At 45.5% G+C, this 19,278-nt stretch overlaps 1 protein-coding gene across 1 annotated transcript; it reads right to left on the bottom strand.

The window, feature by feature from the left end:
• Positions 1-6,960: 6,960 nt before the first annotated feature.
• Positions 6,961-18,753, bottom strand: ZBTB8B (zinc finger and BTB domain containing 8B). The gene is made up of 3 exons (XM_044236354.1): positions 17,746-18,753; positions 10,702-10,880; positions 6,961-7,356 (listed from the first exon to the last, which is right to left on the bottom strand). The coding sequence occupies exons 1-3, from the start codon at positions 18,701-18,703 to the stop codon at positions 7,039-7,041; spliced, it is 1,455 nt and encodes a 484-aa protein (XP_044092289.1). The 5' UTR covers positions 18,704-18,753; the 3' UTR covers positions 6,961-7,038.
• Between the last annotated feature and the right edge of the window lie 525 nt (positions 18,754-19,278).

The raw sequence follows: 19,278 nt of genomic DNA, 5'->3' as shown, positions 1-19,278 counted from the left end.
TTCAGTTCAGGTCATGATCGCAGGGTCCTGGGATCGAACCCTGCATGGGGCTCCCTGCGCATTGGGCTCCCGGCTCAATGGGCAGCCTGCTTCTCCCTCTCCCTCTGTTGTTACCCCTGCTTGTATTCTGTCTCTGTCAAATAAATAAATAAAATCTTAAGAAAGAAAGAAAAAATTTCTAAAATCTAAGTTACTCTTTAAAAATTAAATTAAATTAAATTACTTGATACATATTAAATAGGTGGGCAATAAAGATTTTTATTTGTCCTGTGTCTGTGTGTGTATGTGTGGGGGGGGGGGGTTGATGGTGGTTTTTGTTGTTCAGGCATGTGTGGGTATTATAGGCAAAGAAATTAAATTAACTCCCCCAGTCTCCACATGTGATTTCCCCCTCCCTGTCTAAGCATTACAAGAATGCAGGCCATGACCACACAAAGCCACATGAGGCTAAGACAGCATTTTCTTCTTCTGTGATTTTAGTCTGCTGGTACCCAAGAAAACGAATGCTATCTATGGATGGTCTTTGCTGCCTGCCCAAACACGTTGATTGTCAGCACTGGCCTGGCAGAAACTGATTTCTGACCCTAACTAGCTGTATGGGAACTGGGGACTAGTCAATTTATCTCTCTGTAAAATAGAGGTGGATTAGACCATCTCTAAAGTCACTTCTCTTTCTCAAATTCTTCGATGGAATGGTTCTGTTCCATAGCTATCTGGTTTCTGGCATATTAACTCATTTACATGGCCAGCCAGGACCCAATCCAGACGCACCGGGGCTCCTCCACATCTGTCCCAGTAAAAATACCTTCTTCTATCTTATCACACCGGACCAAGATCGTGGGAAGTTATCTGGGGGTGGCGGTGGTGTTTTTGTAAGAAACCCATAGCATCTGATGCATTTTTCTAAAGCCTAGGATATTCCGAAATGCTTATAATATTTTTATATCCCTGAACAAAATAGGTATTTTAAACATTGTTAATATCTAAAGCGACCGTGTTTGAAAAAGGCAAGAAATGTCAGAAACTATTGAAACTGCTTGCAAATTATATCCCAAAGATAGAAGTGTACCGGATGGGAAGGACCACAGCAACAGTAGCGTAGACAAGAAAGCCTTCTCGGGGGCTCTGAGATTGGAACAGATGCTCTACCCAAGCTCTCTCAGAGCATCCTTCCCATCCTTGCGCCACTGTCACGCCCAAACCTGTGTTGTAACTGCTTAATCGCTTCTCTCCCTGTTCACGCACCGCAAATCCGTGGAGGACAGTGACTTGGCTCATTCACTGACGTACCCCTAGTGCCTGACACACAGTAAGGACTCCGTAAACACTTGTTTGCTTAACAGTCAGCTATTTCCACTTACTGATCTTCCAAGAGCAACAGAAGCAAGCAAGAGGAGCAGCATGCGATAGCAGTAAGAGGCATGAGTACCGAGAGCCTGTGTTTGGTGGTCGGCAGGAGGACACAGGTTCCCATCAATGAGTGATTGATGGAATCCCCACAGATTTCCATTCAACAACGTCCTTGTAGTGTGTCATACTATACCTGCCTATTATAAGTAGCACCAAAGGCTGTATGACATTTTGGTGGGACCACTGACAATTTATCCAACTCTTACACACACCTTAGCAGAATCTGCCCATAATGTATTAACCACAAGAAGCTAAACAGAAAGAATGAACACTATTCAAGAGAGGAAGATGAGTTGGTGTTGGCTCTAATTTAGGAAGAAATTCCCCTGGCTACGTTTTATAGGAACGAGGTGGGGTATCTGTTGTGCAATTGTTCAGAGTACTGTTTGGTCATGGATTAAGAGAACCTTGTATGCATTCCATATGAGAATTTGACCAGTTAACTTTCTGGCTCTGTTCCCCCAGCAACCTAATAAAGAATAGCATATCAACTATGTTGCTGGCATCATTACCCATTGGGAAAAGGACCCCTAACTGGTAAACTGCCTGTAGACTGGGAGAACTCCTGATAGGAAACCACAGCTCTGGGCTTCCCTAGGTACAGTGACCCTTGGCATGGACATACCTCTTGCAGGGACCCTCAAAACTATGTCCACGGGGTTGTTACAATGGACACTTGCTCCCCTGAGACAAGAGGCTTTTAACCCAGGATAGCTTCCATATTGGTTTGATGTGGGTCTGTCTCCTTGCATCTAAGTTATGACACACAGACCGTTACAGGGACTCCGACAGAAGAGCAACATCTGGTTCTGCCCTCCTGGGGATCTGTGCTTCCTGTCCCGAATCCTTCTAAGTGACTCTGATGCCGAGAGTGGCAGTTCATGAGTGTGAATGTTTCTAAATGCTCGGTTGAGCCTAAGTAGACCACTGTGGTTCTACCTGCTTCGTGCTTTGTTTTGTTTAGATGCTCCCCAGGGACTATGAGAGATGTGGAACGGTCTGGAATGGTTTCCTGCTTCCCAAAAATCATGATCATACCCATCATTGTCTCCATGGCAGACAATCCATCTCCATTACGTGTCACCAAGATAGAGAGCTCCGACTGAAGCCTTCTCTTAAAGTCCCCAAGCTTGTTCCTACTAAGCCTTCCCCCTCTAAGCACATAATCCCACCCTAACCTCCGGTTTTCATATGCTACTGACAAATGTCCAAAAATCAAATGATGGATATAAAAATCGCTCCCCCAAACCACAGTTGTCCATGAAGAACTAGGGATAGCAAAATAATCTACCTGGGGGTCAGAACGGAAGCTGGAAGTCCTCCAGTTATGAAGGCTCCATATCCTCTGATCGCAACGGTGTGAGTTAGTGTCACTTTTTAAAACAAGGAGCACGTTGGAAAACAACCAAACAACTGCCAAACAAAAAACTTCTCATTTCCCTCTACAGAAGCATCCTCTGCAGAAAAGAATTCCATTGTTGACTCTATAATGAAAGGTTTGAGGAGCACTGTAATATTTAGAAGAAATACTGAACAAAAATCCACGAAAATTCTGCCCATCATAAGCGACTGAATAAAGGGCCCTCTTTGGAGCCGGAAGACAGCACCACCACAGCAGAAGCTACAAGAGACCAACAGCAATGGGAAGGACCGTGGTAAAGCTCAAAACAGAAGACAATAGGAACTTCACACCCCAACCCTCCACCCCTCCCCACCCCGCTACACTAGACTTCACAGAGGTAATTCTATCGTCAATGCACAAGAGATACACAAGCAAAACTTCTCTGTCCAACGAAGCAGTCTGAATTCAGTTGCCCACAGGCCACTCCAGTCTTCCCACTGCCCTCGGAATCAGCACATGAAGCCACACGTGTGGCTTTGTTCACAATATCAACGAATGACAATAAAAACCCATCACATACCCTGAACTTCCAGAATACCGGATTTCATATTCTACAGACCACCAAATCAGTTTTCTCAAGGAATATTTGAATCGTAGCGACCACCAAAATATTTACACCAAAAGGGCATCTATCTGCCAAATGACCAGAAATGACGTGGCTCTTTGTCATTTCTTACTCTGTTATAGAGATGGGCCTTATTTACATTCCTTTCCAACCCTTGCTATGGAAGCCTGTCCTCTTCCCCCAAGAGATACAACTCCCCAGGGAGGCCACTTTCAAATTCCATTACAAATAAGGATTCTGATCCTGTCCATGCAATGTATCTAATATAAGACAAAGAATCCCTTTGTGAACTTGGATTGAACATGCCAGAAAGATGCCAGATATGAAATAAATCCTTAATGGTCTGTGTTGGGCCCAATGATGAATTTACTTATAAAAATATCACCAACTCCATTAATTAAACATTAGGCACTGTGCACTTGTAAATATTGACCACCAAAAGTGAACATGAACTTAAAAACAAAGGATAGTTTGTGATCTGACGGTTTAAAAAAACAATTATTTCCATTCGAAGTGATAGAATTCAGCAATTCTACTCAATCTCAAAACAGCCAACCAGGAAGGCAACAATCTGAGACATTATGGGGAAAAGAATCATTTAAATATTAAGCTTCATGAAGTTCCATTTTCCTCCCGTGATTTTGCTACTTTAAAATGTAATAAAATGACCAGAGCCCAGTAATGGTTCTAGGAATATGAGATCATAATTTCTAAGTTTCCACATCACAAACCAAATCAGAGCTTGGGCCTCAGCTCCCCATTTTACTAACTCCACTATTTGCTGAAACTTACAGGAGCATAAGGGCCTACTAAATATTATGGAGGTAAAAGGTAACCTAAAATAAAACACAAAATTAAGTTCATTCATTAAAAGTAATTTTAAAAAATCTTACTTATCTTATGGTCAGGTTTCTCAATCTGGTTACTCTTGACATTTTGGACCAGATAATTCTTTGTTCTAAGGGGCCATCCTATGAATTGTAGGACGTTTAGCAACAACCTTATCCAGATGCCAGCAGCACCCTGCCTTGAGTTTTAACAATTGAGACTGTCTCCAGACATTGCCAAATGTCTTCTGGGGAACAAAATCACCCCCAGGTGAAAGTCACTGTCCTACAGCGAAATTGCTGATATAAATGGTCTTTGCACCCAGAGATATGATCAGGTCATAGAGTCACCAAGAAGGATCGTTGCTCTACCAGAGAAAGTGGACAGAGAAATTGAACCATGAGATAGAAAAGTCACATTAAAACACCAGAAATGAGGCACCTGGCTGGCTCAGTCAGTGGAACGTGCGATCCTTGATCTTAGGGTGGTTGTGGGTTCAAGCCCCATGTTGGGTGTGAAGATTACTTAAAAATAAAAATTTAGGGGCACCTGGGTGGCTCAGCGGGTTGAAGCCTCTGTCTTTGGCTCAGGTCATGATCTCAGGGTCCTGGGATAGAGCCCCACATCTCTGCTCAACAAGAAGCCTGCTTCCTCCTCTCTCTGTGCCTGCCTCTCTGCCTACTTGTGATCTCTGTCTGTCAAATAAATAAATAAAATCTTTTAAAAAATAATAAAAATAAAAATTTTAAAAACCACTAGAAATAATTTAAACAGAGTGAACATATCAAATATAATTCCTTGCAAAGTACACCTTCTACACAACCAGTTAGATTTCCCTTTTGCTAAGATCCCTCCTTGAAAAGAATAGCTAATATTTCCATCTCAGGAATGAAAGTGTTTCTGGTCCTTGATAATTTCCAGTTTGTTACTCTTGATCTAGAACAATAATTCTCAAATTATCTTTGGCAAAAGACCATTTTAAAAATTTCTAACCTACTGCAGGCCAGCATGTGATCCTACTGTGTGGGTTGGCATCAAAGAATGCACAGGCCAGCTGTCTGGGGGTCACAGTTTGAGTAACACTATTCTGAATTCTCACTTCTGTTGAGAAGTTTGGTTTAAGCACTTTTTTTTTTGCACCTTTTGAACTCTTCAATAACTTACACTCCCAAGCCAATTTATAACTTTTTTATTGGCTTTTTTGTTCAGGAGGCAGAAAGAAAGGTGGTTTTACCAACTTTTGAGACATAACTCTACTTAAAGGAAGAAAAAGCAATTTCCTTTGAAGTCCATTTTGGAGGAGTACCTGGGTGGCTCAGTTGTTAAGCAACTGCCTTCGGCTCAGGTCATGATCCCAGGGTCCTGGGATGGAGCCCTGCATCAGGCTCCCTGCTCAGTGGGAAGCCTGCTTCTCCCTCTGCCACTCCCCCTGCTTGTGTTCCCTCTCTCACTCTCTCTCTCTCTGTCAAATGAATATGTAAAATCTTTAAAAAAAAAAAGTCCATTTTGGATACTTTAACATAAGACAAAATTATGAAAGTGCGTTAAACATCCTTCATCCCTAATATTTCCTGTTCTTCAGCCTTTTAAAGATGGATAGCCTCTCCTGTTAGAATAACCACATGGCTGCAAAGTGGGTGAAAAGCAGAATAGTTTTAAAAACCTGTTCTTTGGGGCACCTGGGGTGGCTCAGTGGGTTAAGCCTCTGCCTTTGGCTCAGGTCATGATCTCAGGATCCTGGGATCAAGTCCTGCATCAGGCTCTCTGCTTGGCAGGCAGCCTGCTTCCTCCTCTCTCTGCCTACTTGTGATCTCTCTCTATCAAATAAATAAATAAAAATAAAATTTTTTAAAACCTGTTCTTCTACCAACCTTCTCTTTCCCTCCAGATGTGCTTTCAAAAGGTAAACAATTTGGAAATTCAACTTGTTTATATAGGCTTGCACTTTCCCTCCAATTAAAGTTCTAGTCATAATCAAAGCAGGAGACTCTGAGCAGCAGCTACCTTTCCACATTATACAACAGCAACTCTGGACAATGGCTGGGGAAAGCAGGAGTATTTTGAATTTCACTCAAAGGACTTGTTTTATGATCACAAGACAGGTGATCTGTGTGTGTAGGATTGTCAAATACCAAACCAGACAGGGAAGCCAGGCTCACAGGTTCCCTTTCCAGGGGCTAACTTCAAATTTAATTTAGCTGGGCAAGTCAGAGCATCCCGGGAACCTCTTCGTCCATTTCCATGTTTGTGTGCACATACATACTTTCAGTCATTAAAATTGCAGCCTTACAGTTAGAAAGTACCTTTACAATCACGTAGCCAAACAGCCCTGCCTGCCTTATGTCATGAAGCTTTCTCTTTAAACCTTCACCAGAAAACTAAACTATGGGATCCATTAGGAAAGACTTGGCAAAAGAGAGACTCGACTTGAGCTATTCTCACTCACCTTTACAGAGAAAAAGACCGACAAGAAAGGCATGTAGACGAGTGAGACAATATGAAAACAAGCATGGAGATTTTCTTCTCTCTCTCCTAACCAAAGTTTGGGTGCACGACAGGAAGAATGGGGAACCTCGGGGCCAGCCTTGCCTCTCTCAGAATTAACTCAGCAAAGCCCTCCAAAACCAAGAGCACTCCACGAAGAAGTCATTGGTCCCTCGATTCACAAGGTCCAATCTTCTTATGTAATCTAACAAAAATGCATGTAGAGGAACAGTGGAAAAAAAAAAAAAAGGTTCCTCTTGGGGCTCCACAAAATTGGACAGATGGCAGCTTCCGAATGCAGAACGAGCAAAAACAAATTCTAAAACCTCTTCCCCACCGAAACGGACTGCTACGTAAGTGTCTCTCGATCGGACAAGCAGGACCGAATCCGCCGTCTGTCATCAGAATCCTCTCCGGCGGGGTCATTTTCCTCACCAGACTCCACATAGATGGGCCAGTCATTGTCCGGGTCACTCTTTTCTTGGCTTTCGGACGAAGCCTCCACCAGGCTAAGGTTGATGGGCATCAGATCGTCATCCTCGTCATGTGTGTCGGTAACGCAGGTGCAGCTGTCACACAGCCCGAAGCGCCGCAGTCCCTGGGACAGGTGACTTGTGAAGGTTCTTCTGCAACCCTTGCAGATGATCGGACGGTTGGATCTGTGCACCTACAATCACACACGCAGCCGGTAAGCGCTCTCCACCTCGCTCTCTCGGCCACAACCTCTGCCTCACCCAGGCACTTCTGCCCCGGGGCCCTCAGACATGCGAGGACCCTGCCCACCTCCTCTTTGCCAAGACTTGCCCTTCTAGGTATGCTTTAGAAGAAAGTCTTCCCTGATGCTCTGGGCCAGGTTAGGTGCCCAGATATATATTCTCCCTTATCCTTCTTCCTTTGTTGACTTTTTTTTTTTTTTTTAGATTTTATTTATGTATTTAGAGAGAGTGAGCAGAGAGAGGGGCAGAGGGAGAGGGAGAATCTCAAGCACACTCTGTACTGAGCACAGGGCCCCACAACCCTGAGATCATGACCTGAGCAGAACCAAGAGCCGGTCACTTAACCGACTGAGCCACCCAGGTGCCCCCCTTTGTTGAATTTCTAATAAATGGTTAGTAAATTTCCTAGACTATAAGCTCCAAGAAGACAGAGACTGTTCTCATTCATGTTCTCTGTCACATTCGTTACTATAACCCTATGCCTAGCATAGAAAGGGCATTCAGGGAACGGGTGTGAATTTTAGGCGTGGGTTTTATGTACCCGCGATTGTCTAGTTATTAGGAAGGCAGACTTGCTGGATGGCCTCTTCTCCAAATGTGGCAGGCGCTCTGTCCTTACCTCTTCTTTGAGAAATGCACTCCTTGCTTACGAGAAGCACTTTGCAAGCTAGAAAAAAGAACCTGATCTCCTACCCCACGCAGTCCCTCCTTAGGGCAGCAGCTCCAGGATCCCCTCCATATAGCCTGCGCTCTTCAGGAGCTCCAGCCTAGAGGGAGTCTGTGAACCAAAGCCTCTCCTGTGGAGAGTTCTGGATGCAGGACGCACACACGAGGTAAAGACAGAGAAATGATGGAGGACAAAGGCCAATAACTCAACACCAAGCTCTCTGGAGCTGCCCTACATCCTAGCCAATGTTCCTGCCTTCCAGGGGGTCTCCTGGGCTTTCTACACTAATCCTCCAACCTTACCCAACCTGAGCATGTCCATGACCTTCGTACCTGACAGGGCCTTTGAATACCACCTCTTTAGGCTGCAGTAGACTGGACCTTGTATAACAGAGAAAGATAGAGGGAATAAGGATTCCAACCAGTGAACTATCCTTGGGGCACCAGGAACCTACTCTGCCAAGACAGACTGGAGAAATAATTTGGGCGGGAGGAGAATTAAAAACTTGAAGCTATGGGAAAAGCCCGCTCTCAGATGGGTGTGGTTGGGGCCAGCCCTGAGAGTGGAAACAGTCAAAAACCTTGGACTTACCTTAAATCTGGATTCTTTCCAAACTACAACTCACATACCACCTTTGAAATGCATACAATTCAGTGGTTTTTAGTATATTCACAAGATTGTGCAACTATCCCCACCATCTAATTCCAGAACATTTTCATCACCCCAGAAAGAAAGTAGGTATCTATTTACTGCCACCCCCTCCCGTCCAACATCCTCTGGGCCCCTGGTAACCACTGATCTACTCTATCTCCATGGGCCTGCCCATCTTATGTATCTCATATCAAGGAACTCATATAAGATGTGGCCTTTTGTGACCAATTTCTTTCATGTAGAAATGCTTAATTATTTTTTTAAAGATTTTATTTATTCATTTGACAGACAGAGATTACAGGTAAACAGAGAGAGAGAGAGGGAGGGGGAAGCAGGCTCATCACTGAGCAGAGAGCCTGATGTGGGGTTCGATCCCAGGACCCTGAGATCATGACCTGAGCCAAAGGCAGAGTCTTTAACCCACTGAGCCATCCAGGCACCCCAAAATGCTTAATTATTATTAATTATTAATAAATGCTTAAAGCCTTGATGCTTTTAAGGCCCATCCCTGTTGTAGCACGAATCAGAACGTCATCCCATGTTACGGCTGAGTAAGGGTCCATTGCAGGGACAGACCACACTTCGTTGACTCATGCCTCAGTTGATGACTCTTGGGTTATTTCCACTTTTTGGCTACTAGGAATAATGCTGCTATGAACCTTTGTGTGCAGGTACATGTTTGTGCGAATGTACGTTTTCGGTTCTCTTGGGTATACACTTAGACATAGAATTGCTGGGACCTACGGAAATTTTATGCTTAACTCTGAAGACCCACCAAATTGTTTCCCACAGTGGCTGCGCCATTCTATATTCCCACCAGCAGTGTATGAGCGTTCCAGTTCCTCTACCTCCTTGCCAACATTTTATTACCTGCTCTTCAATGATAACAACAGTAGTGTGTTTGAAGTGGTAGCTCACTGTGGCTTTGACCTGCATTTTCCTAATGATTAGTGATATTGAGCATCTTTTCATGTTCTTACTGAACATTTGTGTATCTTCTTTGGAGAAATGTCTATTCATATCTGTTGTTTAATTTGGTAATTTGTCTCTTATTGTTGAACTGGAAGAGTTATTTATATATTGTGGTTACTAGATCCTTAGCAGATAAAGGATTCACTAGTATTTTCTCACATTCTATGGGTTCTCACATTCTTGATAGTGATCTCTGAAGTCCAAACCTTTTTTATGTTTGATCTTCCAAAGACTGATTGCCTTGCTCAAAGATGATCTTAAATATAACACCTTCCTAAATGGCCCGACTGCCTTTTAGCTGGTGGGAATTAACCACTCACATGGGAGACAGGAGGCCAGGAGGCAGCCAGTGGGAGGAGAGGTCCCCTGGGTCTGGAGTCCTCTTTGCCGCCCACAGGTAGTTTAGAAATGGCAGCACGTGCTTTCTCCATACACAGGAACCACATTGGGTGGAAAATTGAAGGTGTGCTTTTCTCGCCTTTGGCATCACAGTGGTGAGAACAGACCACAGTCCCCTGTCCATGCCTACTGTTCTCTGCCTTATGACAACCATCCCTGACCAGGATCTAAACTTTCTTGAGTCAGGGTGCCTGGGTGGCTCAGTCAGTTCAGTGGCTGCCTTCGGCTCAGGTCATGATCCCACGGTTCCCAGGGTTCTTGAATCGAACCCCGCATCAGGCTCCCTGCTCAGTGGGGAGCTCCCTCTCTTTCTGCAGCTCCCCCTGCTTGTGTTCTCTCGCCCTTTCTCTCTCTGATAAATAACACCAAAAACAAACAAACAAAAACTCTTTTTGAGTCTAAGAAAACTAGTCTCTTATATAAGCTTTAACTTTCTCTAAGCGCCACCAACCCAGCTTTAATTAAGTAGAAACACATGTTTAAAGTTCTCTGAAAATACTCCAGTGGATGGAGAAGTAATGGGCAGGCTGGTTCACCCTCACCTTAGGCAAATCTCAGGAGCCCTCGCCCCACCCACCACAAGAGATTTTCCAGCCCAGACACTTACGCTCAGGGCGTGACTCCGCAGGTGCTCCTGTCGCGTGAACCTCTTGCCACAGGTCTCACAGGGGTAGGGCCGCTCACCTGTGTGCGAGCGGATGTGCCGCTTAAGGATGCCCTTCTGTTTGGCGGTGTAAGGGCAGAAAGGACACTTGTGAAGCTTGATGGGGACCACCAGCACGTCACCTGGGGAACCAAATGGGTTGTAAGCATCAGTGACACTGCGTGATCGGGACCTGGGGAATTTCGCCAGCCCGGATCCAGGCAGAGGACATCACCTTTACCACTAGCTCACAGCAAGACACTACAAAATCCAAGTCTTTGTCTGGCTGCCAGTCAGCCAGAGGGCAAAGTGGGATTCTGATACAAGGTTGCAAGGAATGACATGCGGCTTTCAAACTTCTCTGTGGCTCATAGTTAGAGACACATTACAACCTCAGGAGTCACATGTCTTCAAGTGGATAGCCAGAAAATTCCCAAAATAACCCTCATTCTGACAGTGTCTATAGTCTCTGTTTTCATTTGCAGGCAGTGCTGATGGAGACCCTGTTATGCATGGAGTTGCATCCCCCCAAATTCATACATTGAAGCCCTAACCTCCAGGGTGACTATATTTGGAGATAGGGAGGTAGTTAAGGTTCAATGAGGTCTTGAGGGTGGATCCCTAATCTGATAGGACTGGTGTCCTTATAATTTGAGGAAGAGACACCAGAGATCTCATTCTCTCTCTGTTCATGCACAGCGGAAAAGGCCATATGAGGACCAGCAAGAAGGTAGTCGTTCGCAAGCCAGGAAGAAAACAACCCTACCGGCACCTTGATCTTGGACTGAGACTCCAGAAATGTGAGAAAATAAATCTCTGTTCTTTAAGCCACTCAGTCTGTGGCATTCTGCTGTAGCAGCCTGACCAACACTGATCTCCTGAATTGATTTCATGAGCCTTAAAAGTTTGGAACCCTCTGTTATGATAAGCCAGACCCCTGGATCAGGATGTATACATTCTAGGACAAGAGGGCCTAAGAAGAGTTCCAGGCATGTGCAGATGTGTGCTGTGATGCACAATTTCAACCGGAATTTGTATTAAGTCTATTGATCTGGGGGAGCCTGGGTGGATCAGTCGTTAAGCATCTGCCTTCAGCTCAGGTCATACTCCCAGGGTCTGGGACTGAGCCCCGCATTGGGCTCCCTGCTCATTGGAAAGCCTACTTTTCTCTCTCCCACTCTCTCTGCTTGTGTTCCCTCTCTCGCTCTGTCAAATAAATAAATAAAATCTTAAAAAAAAAAAAAGAAGAAGTGGAGTGCCTGGGTGGCTCAGTGGGTTAAAGCCTCTGCCTTCAGCTCAGGTCATGATCCCAGGGTCCTGGGATTGAGCACCAAATTGGGCTCTCTGCTCAGCGGGGAGCCTGCTTCCTCCTGCCTCTCTCTGCCTGCCTCTCTGCCTACTTGTGATCTCTGTCTGTCAAATAAATAAAATCTTAAAAAAAAAAAAAAAGAGAGAGAGAGAGAGAATCACCTGGGAAACTTTTAAAAAAAGGCCAGAAAACAAACTGATGTCCAATCTCTACCCAACCATTAGATTTTTAAAGCCCTCTGACTAGTGTGTAGCTGAGAGGGAGAATCATGGCCCCCTACCCAGATATTTCCAATAGCTGCATTTGCTCCATAGGCCACATATCAAGCACCCCACTTTCCAATTCCTATTTCATAGGTTTCCAGCTCACCCCCTAAGTGCCCCTTCTCAGCTGAGGCCAAGCCAATAGACTCTGCCACCATTTTACCGTCCTTCCCCTCCTTAGGGCCTTATGCCTCTCCTTCCCCAGTACAGTGCCCACAGTCCATCACTGAAATCACTCCTTCACACCCACCCTTAACTGCCTGGGTCCTCTCTCTCCCTCTGTCTGTATTCACCTGGTTAAACCTAAATTCTGGTTAAATACAAGTCTATGCCCATTCCATACCTGAAACAAGGCAAGTTAACAACACCGGTGAAATATACACAACTGTGTGTTCTGGTCTCGCTTTGAATCCATCTAACCGTCACCCTCTGAGCACCAATATCAGAGCCCTTGGTTCTGCCCAAGCACCCTAAATATTCCCCTGGCTCACTCTCTCCCACTCTCCTCGGGGACTATTCCACACCCTCCCTCTGCTCAGGTCTCCGCCCCCTCACTGTCCCCTCCTCCCTTTCAGCCACTGTCCTTACTGCTGCTACTGCTTCTGCTTCTTTTTAAGATTTAATGTATTCATTTGAGAGACAGAGAGAAAGAGAGAGAGCACTATCAAAGGGGAGATACAGAAGGAGAGGAAGAAGCAGACTCCCCACTGAGCAGGGAGCCTGACGTGGGCCTCGATCCCAAGACCCCGAGATCATGACCTGAGCTAAAAACTGACACTTAACCATTTGAGCCACACTAGAGGCGCCCCGAACTTTGCTTCTAACTGATGAGAAGCAATCAGAAGAGAACCTCTACATGCTCCCAGCCACCCCCAAGCCCTCCCCTCCACCCCCAAACACATAAGGTCTGCTTCCACTCCTGTTCCTATGATTCAACCGTCCCTCTTCGTGACCATCCTCACCACTGGACAGGGACCCCGCCGGCCCGCACTCTATCAAATGTCCCTCTCTCCCACCATCAGTTACCTTCCTTTCCTGGATCGTTCCCTTCACTAAACAAATAGGCTTTTAGAAGCTCCACCTTCATAAAAACCTCGACCTCACATGCCCCTTCAGCTGCTGGTGCACTTCTCTGTCCCCTTCCCAACAAAACCGCTTGAAAGAAGCATCAATACTCACTTTCTTCACCTCTACTTCCCCAGCTCTGTTTCAAGCCCTTTGGTCTCTTGCCCCCCTCTTCATCGACACTACTCTGGTCAAGCCTGCCAATGAACTTCCCAGTGATCAGTTCTCTCTCTGCCTCCATGCAGACCTGGACATAGCTGATGTCTCCTTTCTCCCTGAAACACTTTCTCCTCCGGGCACACCCATCACTCTCCATTCTCCTCCTACCTCCCTGCCTGCCCCCTCCCCATCTCCTTGACGGGGCCCTATTTTTCTGACCTCTACATGTTGGAGTATCCCAGGGCACAGTGCGTAAATCTCTTACCTTCTCCTTCTACACCCATAAGTTCATGGGATCTATAGGTTTCAAATTCCATGGGCCCATTAATGACTCCCAAATGTATAGCTCAGCTGTGATTCCCCCCCACCCCTGAAACCCCAAGCAGACAGGAACAACTGCTTAGTGAACATCTCCCCTTGGAGATCCAAGAGGCATCGCAAACATAACATGTTTAAATCAACTGCTCAAGCTACAGACCGGAGGATCACCCTTAACTTCTCTTTTTCTCATACCACTCATACAAGCCATTAGGAAATCTGGCCTGTTCGACCTTGAGAGGTAGTACAGTCCTGGCCAAGAAGACCACTTTGGAGATTATGACATACACTACCCACAGCAATCCTTTTACGATATGGCACTTCAAGTCACTCTCAGCTGAGACTCTCTAGTGTTGTCCCTGCTCAGAGGAAGACCCAAAGGCCTTCTCCTGGACTTTAGGAGCCCACATGGTCTGACCTCATCCCCTGGCACTCTCTGCCTTGCCCACTCCACTCCAGTCCCAGCAGCACCCTGCGATTCCTCTCGTTCACTTGCCAACTGTGACCTGCTCCTGGGCCTTTGCACCTTGCTCTTCCCTCGCCTAGACTGTTCTTCTCTCCGATTTGCCTTGCAGTTTGCTCTCCCCCTCCCTTGCAGTTTCTTCTCAAAGGCAACTTGTTAGAAAGGCTTTCCTTGTCAACACTAAATAAGATAGCACCTCTTGGGCGCCTGGGTGGCTCAGTGGGTTAAAGCCTCTGCCTTTGAATCAGGTCATGATCTCAGGGTCCTGGGATCGACCCCTGCATCGGGCTCTCTGCTCAGCAGGGAGCCTGTTTCCCCCCCCCTCTCTGCGTGCCTCTCTGCCTACTTGTGATCTCTGTCTGTCAAATAAATAAATAAAATCTTTTAAAAAAATTAAAAAAATAAAAATAAAAACCAATCTGATTAAAAAATAGGCAAAGGATTTGACTAGACACTCTTCCAAAGAGGACATACAGAATGGCCATCAGACATAGGAAAAGATGCTTAACATCACTTATCATCAGGAAAATACAAATCAACACCACAGTAAGCTACCATCTCACACCTGTCAGAATGACTAGAATCAAAAAGAACTAACAAGTGTTGGCAAGCATGTGAAGAAAAAGGAACACTTGTGCATGGCCGGTGGGAATGCAAAGTGGCACAGCCACTGTGGAAAACAGTATGTAGGTCTTTCCAATCCCACTATGGGGAATTTACCCAAAGAACACAAAAATACTACCTTGAAAAGATATATGAGCCCCTATGTTTATTGCAGCATGATTTACAATAGCTAAGATATGGAAGCAGCCTGTGTCTATTGATAGTTGGATGGATAAAGAAATTGTGATTTTAGGAGAAGAATAAATGAAACAAGACGGAATTGGGAGGGAGACAAACCGTAAGTGACTCTTAATCTCACAAAACAAACTGAGAGTTGCTGGGGGGAGGGGGCTTGGGAGAAGGGGGGTGGGGTTATGGACATTGGGGAGGATATGTGCTTTGGTGAGTGCTGTGAAGTGTGTAAACCTGGCGATTCACAGACCTGTACTCCTGGGGATAAAAATATATTATATGTTTATAAAATAAAAAAAATTATAAATAAATAAATAAATAAATTCATTTTAGAAAAAAAAGAAATTGTGATTTTAGAAAGTGCACACATACACACACACACACACAGTGGAATATTCCTCAGACATAAAAAAGGATGAGATCTTGTCATTTGCAACAAGATGGCTGGACCTAGAGGTATGGGTATGGAATGATCACAACACCCGCCTGACTGTCTCCCTGCCCTCGACTCCCATTTCCATACCATCTGGTGCTGAGGCTAAATTAATCTCCCCCAAGCACAGGACCTGCACACCCCCAAGCTCAGTAACTACCAAAAAATTCCCCTGTGCCTACAGACAAAACCTCACCTCTTAGCATTTAAGGTGTTCCATAATTGAACCCAATAATCAATCCAATCAATTTCTCTCCTCTCCTTAGCCTCAGATGCCACTTTCATAATGCCTCCCTGATCTCCCAGGCAGAAGCCAGTTCTCTGGCTTTTGGACTACTGTGAAAGTCACACCTCCATCCGCCTTCCAGCCCTAGTGTCTCCCTATCACGTGATGCCAATGACACATATCTTACCTCCTCAAAGACACCACCAGCACTTTGAGGGCTGAATCTGTCTCTGACTTACCTTTGTATCTTTACAAAGAGGTCCTTAAATATCTAAGCAAATAAATGAATGACTGAACACATCAGTCCTACTCTGTGCCTTGACATTTGGAATACATTTGCCCAGGAACCATATGAATGGGATCAAAACTTGGCAGACAACGACATGGCCAGGGGCCAGGGTGGCTGCCTTGACCACAGCACCTTCTAGTTGGAAACCTGACTTTATAGACTGATCGACTGGACTTAAATGACAAGGGCATATGACTACATTATTCTTTTTTGATGTTTGTGCTTATAGGCAGAGGGGCTGAAAGATAAAATCATGGCACTGAAATCCTCTGTCTGCATTTGTGCTGTCTGCACGGTTTGTCTGAATTAAATGAGCCAGCCCAGGTTTCTCGCTTTAGCTCTGCCACTTAGCAGCTCTGCAGTCTTAGGAAATTCCCCCAAACCCTCATGGGTCTCAGTTTCCCAACTCTTCTGCCAAACTAGTGGATGTGAAAGGATGGTCACTGTCTGCGAAGTGCTATTCTGCACGGAAATGAGATGTCAAGCTGTTCCTACAGCGTGTTCATGAAAACAGCCACTACCTTCTAATGCTGGTTAAGCCAGTGTCCTTGAGGCTCGGAAACAGTATTTTCGAGTTTTCAAGCCTAGCTTTAATCAGACATACAGAGTGTTCTTGCTTTAAAAAATGAAATTAAACATCTCGAGATAACCATTTAGTAACGAATGAAAGTGGCTGATCTCCTTTATCTAAAATGCTTTCACTGTTCAGTATTGAAGAGTGAATTTAAATTGGGATTCATTAATTTCTTGGCTTGAGGTTCTGGAAGCTATAGGGTACTTTCATCAGTAAGGTGGCAGCCAAGTCTATTTCAATCTTCTACCAGACATTTTGCAACAATTACCCCGCCTGTTAAGAGGAGTTTGTCACGTCAACTCATCTCTCAGAGTTGTTCAGGGAGACAAGCAAGTACTCTTAAAACACAAAAGCCTACCAAAGGAAAATATTTGATATAAAAGCTAGTTTAATGTTGATGATGTCTTTGGAGATATCAACATTAATAAGTAAAAGATTATTATAAGTATCAGTATATTGATTGTTATTAATTATAATATAAATATATTAATAACAAGTTATTACTATTATTTTTAAAGCCTACCAAAAGATATAAGAAACTTATTCACATAAAGCCAAATACCAACGCATTTTAGATATTCTCAGGTAGACAGCACCATTGACCATGACACACTTAAGTGCCTGTCGACTGTGTGCCAGGCACCATGGCGACACAGAAGTATCAGTATCTTACCTGTCTGGAACATGTGATCATACATGAGAAAAAATGCTGAGAACCTTCTCATTCGGTCCTCAACCCTGTGAGAAAGGCAAGGCAGGGATGATTACCTCCTAAATAAAACAGCTCCAAAGAGATTGACTGATTTGACCCAAGTCCCCCTGCTGATTAGCAGAAGACTGTAGGTTCTTTCCACGTCTTCAGAGTGCCCTCAGCATGCTTACGCTCTTGTAGAGGTAAAATACTACCACGGAGGAAGAGCCAATGCCCTGCATACAGCAGGTGCTCAATGAATGCCTCTTGGTGGGGGTAGGGATAATGTGGCAGTAATCATGTGGTGATGATGGAGACTATGATGGCAGTGACAATGACAATGATCATGATGCTAGGAGCTGACGAGGCCCAGGTGCACGTGCTGAAGGACCAGCAGAGATGCTGAATGCTCATGGAGCTCACCTGAATCCTCCCCATACCAGTCCATGTGGACATCCATCATGGAACTAACGGCTCCTGGTGCACCATCCGGTCTTCCCTCCAAACTCCGAGAAAAGGGATGGTCTGGCTCGTCTTTGCTGGGGACCACACTGTTGCGCAGGAGTGCCTCCAGGAACTGCTTCACGTGGTAGTTACCGTAAGCCAAGTCCATGGCCTGGCCACCGGGCAGAGCCTCGTCCATGTGGGCCAGGCCGAGCGGGGCAGCATAGGGCGGCAGCGGCTCACCGCCCTCTGCCTCCACCTCGTCTGCATCAAACTCCACCTTGGGCTCTATCTGTTTGGGCAGAATAGAGAGGTCACAGTCAGCGGGGCCACTGCCCTGGCTGTCCTTCACCACCAGTCCCAGCCGGTGGCCGCCTCTGCAGTCGCTGCAAGGGGACTCTCTCAGACAGCCCACGCTCTCCTCTCCCTCGGCTGCGGAGGAGCCCAAGCTCTTGGCATCGCAGGAGGTCCCTTCCCTGCCTGAACTGGGGCTTCCACCATCACCCTGATGAGCCCCCGTGGCCGCCGCTGCTGCCACCGCCACCTCCTTCTCCATCTTCCGGCAGATATCGAGAGACGACCTGATGTACGTCTTGCAGAAGTTCACCACGTCATTCATCTGCAGGTAGCTGGCAGCCGACATCACTTCGATCACGTTCTCCCCGCACAGATCCAGCTTGCCAGAGTACAGGAAGTCTAAGATCGTGGAGAAAGCGTCGGAGGTGACAATGTCCAGGGACGCCGTGCTGGGCCGCCCGCTGTCCTGAATGTAGTGAATGAGCAGGGCTCGGAAGTAGCCGCTGTTGGCGAACAGAATGTTCCTGTGGGCCTTGAAGATCCGCCCTTCCACAATGATGCTGCAGTCACAGAAAAAGTCCCGCTTGCGCTGTTCATTCAGTTCCCCCAACAGCTTCTCGTAATAGGACTGCATCTCCATTGCTCCACCAGTGGCGGCTGCTCTGGTGTGGCCTGTATCTCTGCCAAGATTTTTTTTTTCCAGTTAATTCACCAATCCCAACCTTACAAACAAGATGTTCAGCTTTAATTTTTTTTTTCCTCGTTCTTCTCCCAAACACTGATTCAATAGTGTCTTTATGATACCAGCTATTTGGGGATCTAACAAAAATGTAGAGGTGGTCCCACGGGGTGAATTTATGAAAAACAACAAAAAATAACCAGGACGAACTGCACATTTTACATGGAATCTCTCAATGAATTTTTATAAAAACCCGATGATAAAAGACCCATGCTGTCCCCATTTTTCTGATAAGGAAATCGGAGACTTAGAGCAGGTAGGAGATGACCCAGCTGGAACAGAGCCAAGACTCTAAACCAGGTCAGTTATCCCCCGGAGTGCCTGCTCTTATGTCTACACTCTACTTTCTTCAAGACTCAAAATATAGATAATTCCCAAATCTAATACTTACAGCTCAATCCTGGCATGGAACTTGGAGACACACCCCTATTATCATCCCTTCAAGGAAGCATGGTAGATTCTTGGGCTAGCCAGCC

The sequence above is a fragment of the Neovison vison genome, chromosome 2 (genome assembly GCF_020171115.1).
Source record: "Neovison vison isolate M4711 chromosome 2, ASM_NN_V1, whole genome shotgun sequence".
Classification (NCBI taxonomy): Eukaryota; Metazoa; Chordata; class Mammalia; order Carnivora; family Mustelidae; genus Neogale; species Neogale vison.
The sequence above is the reverse complement of the archived record's forward strand: the minus strand, read 5'-3'. Positions and strand labels throughout refer to the sequence as shown.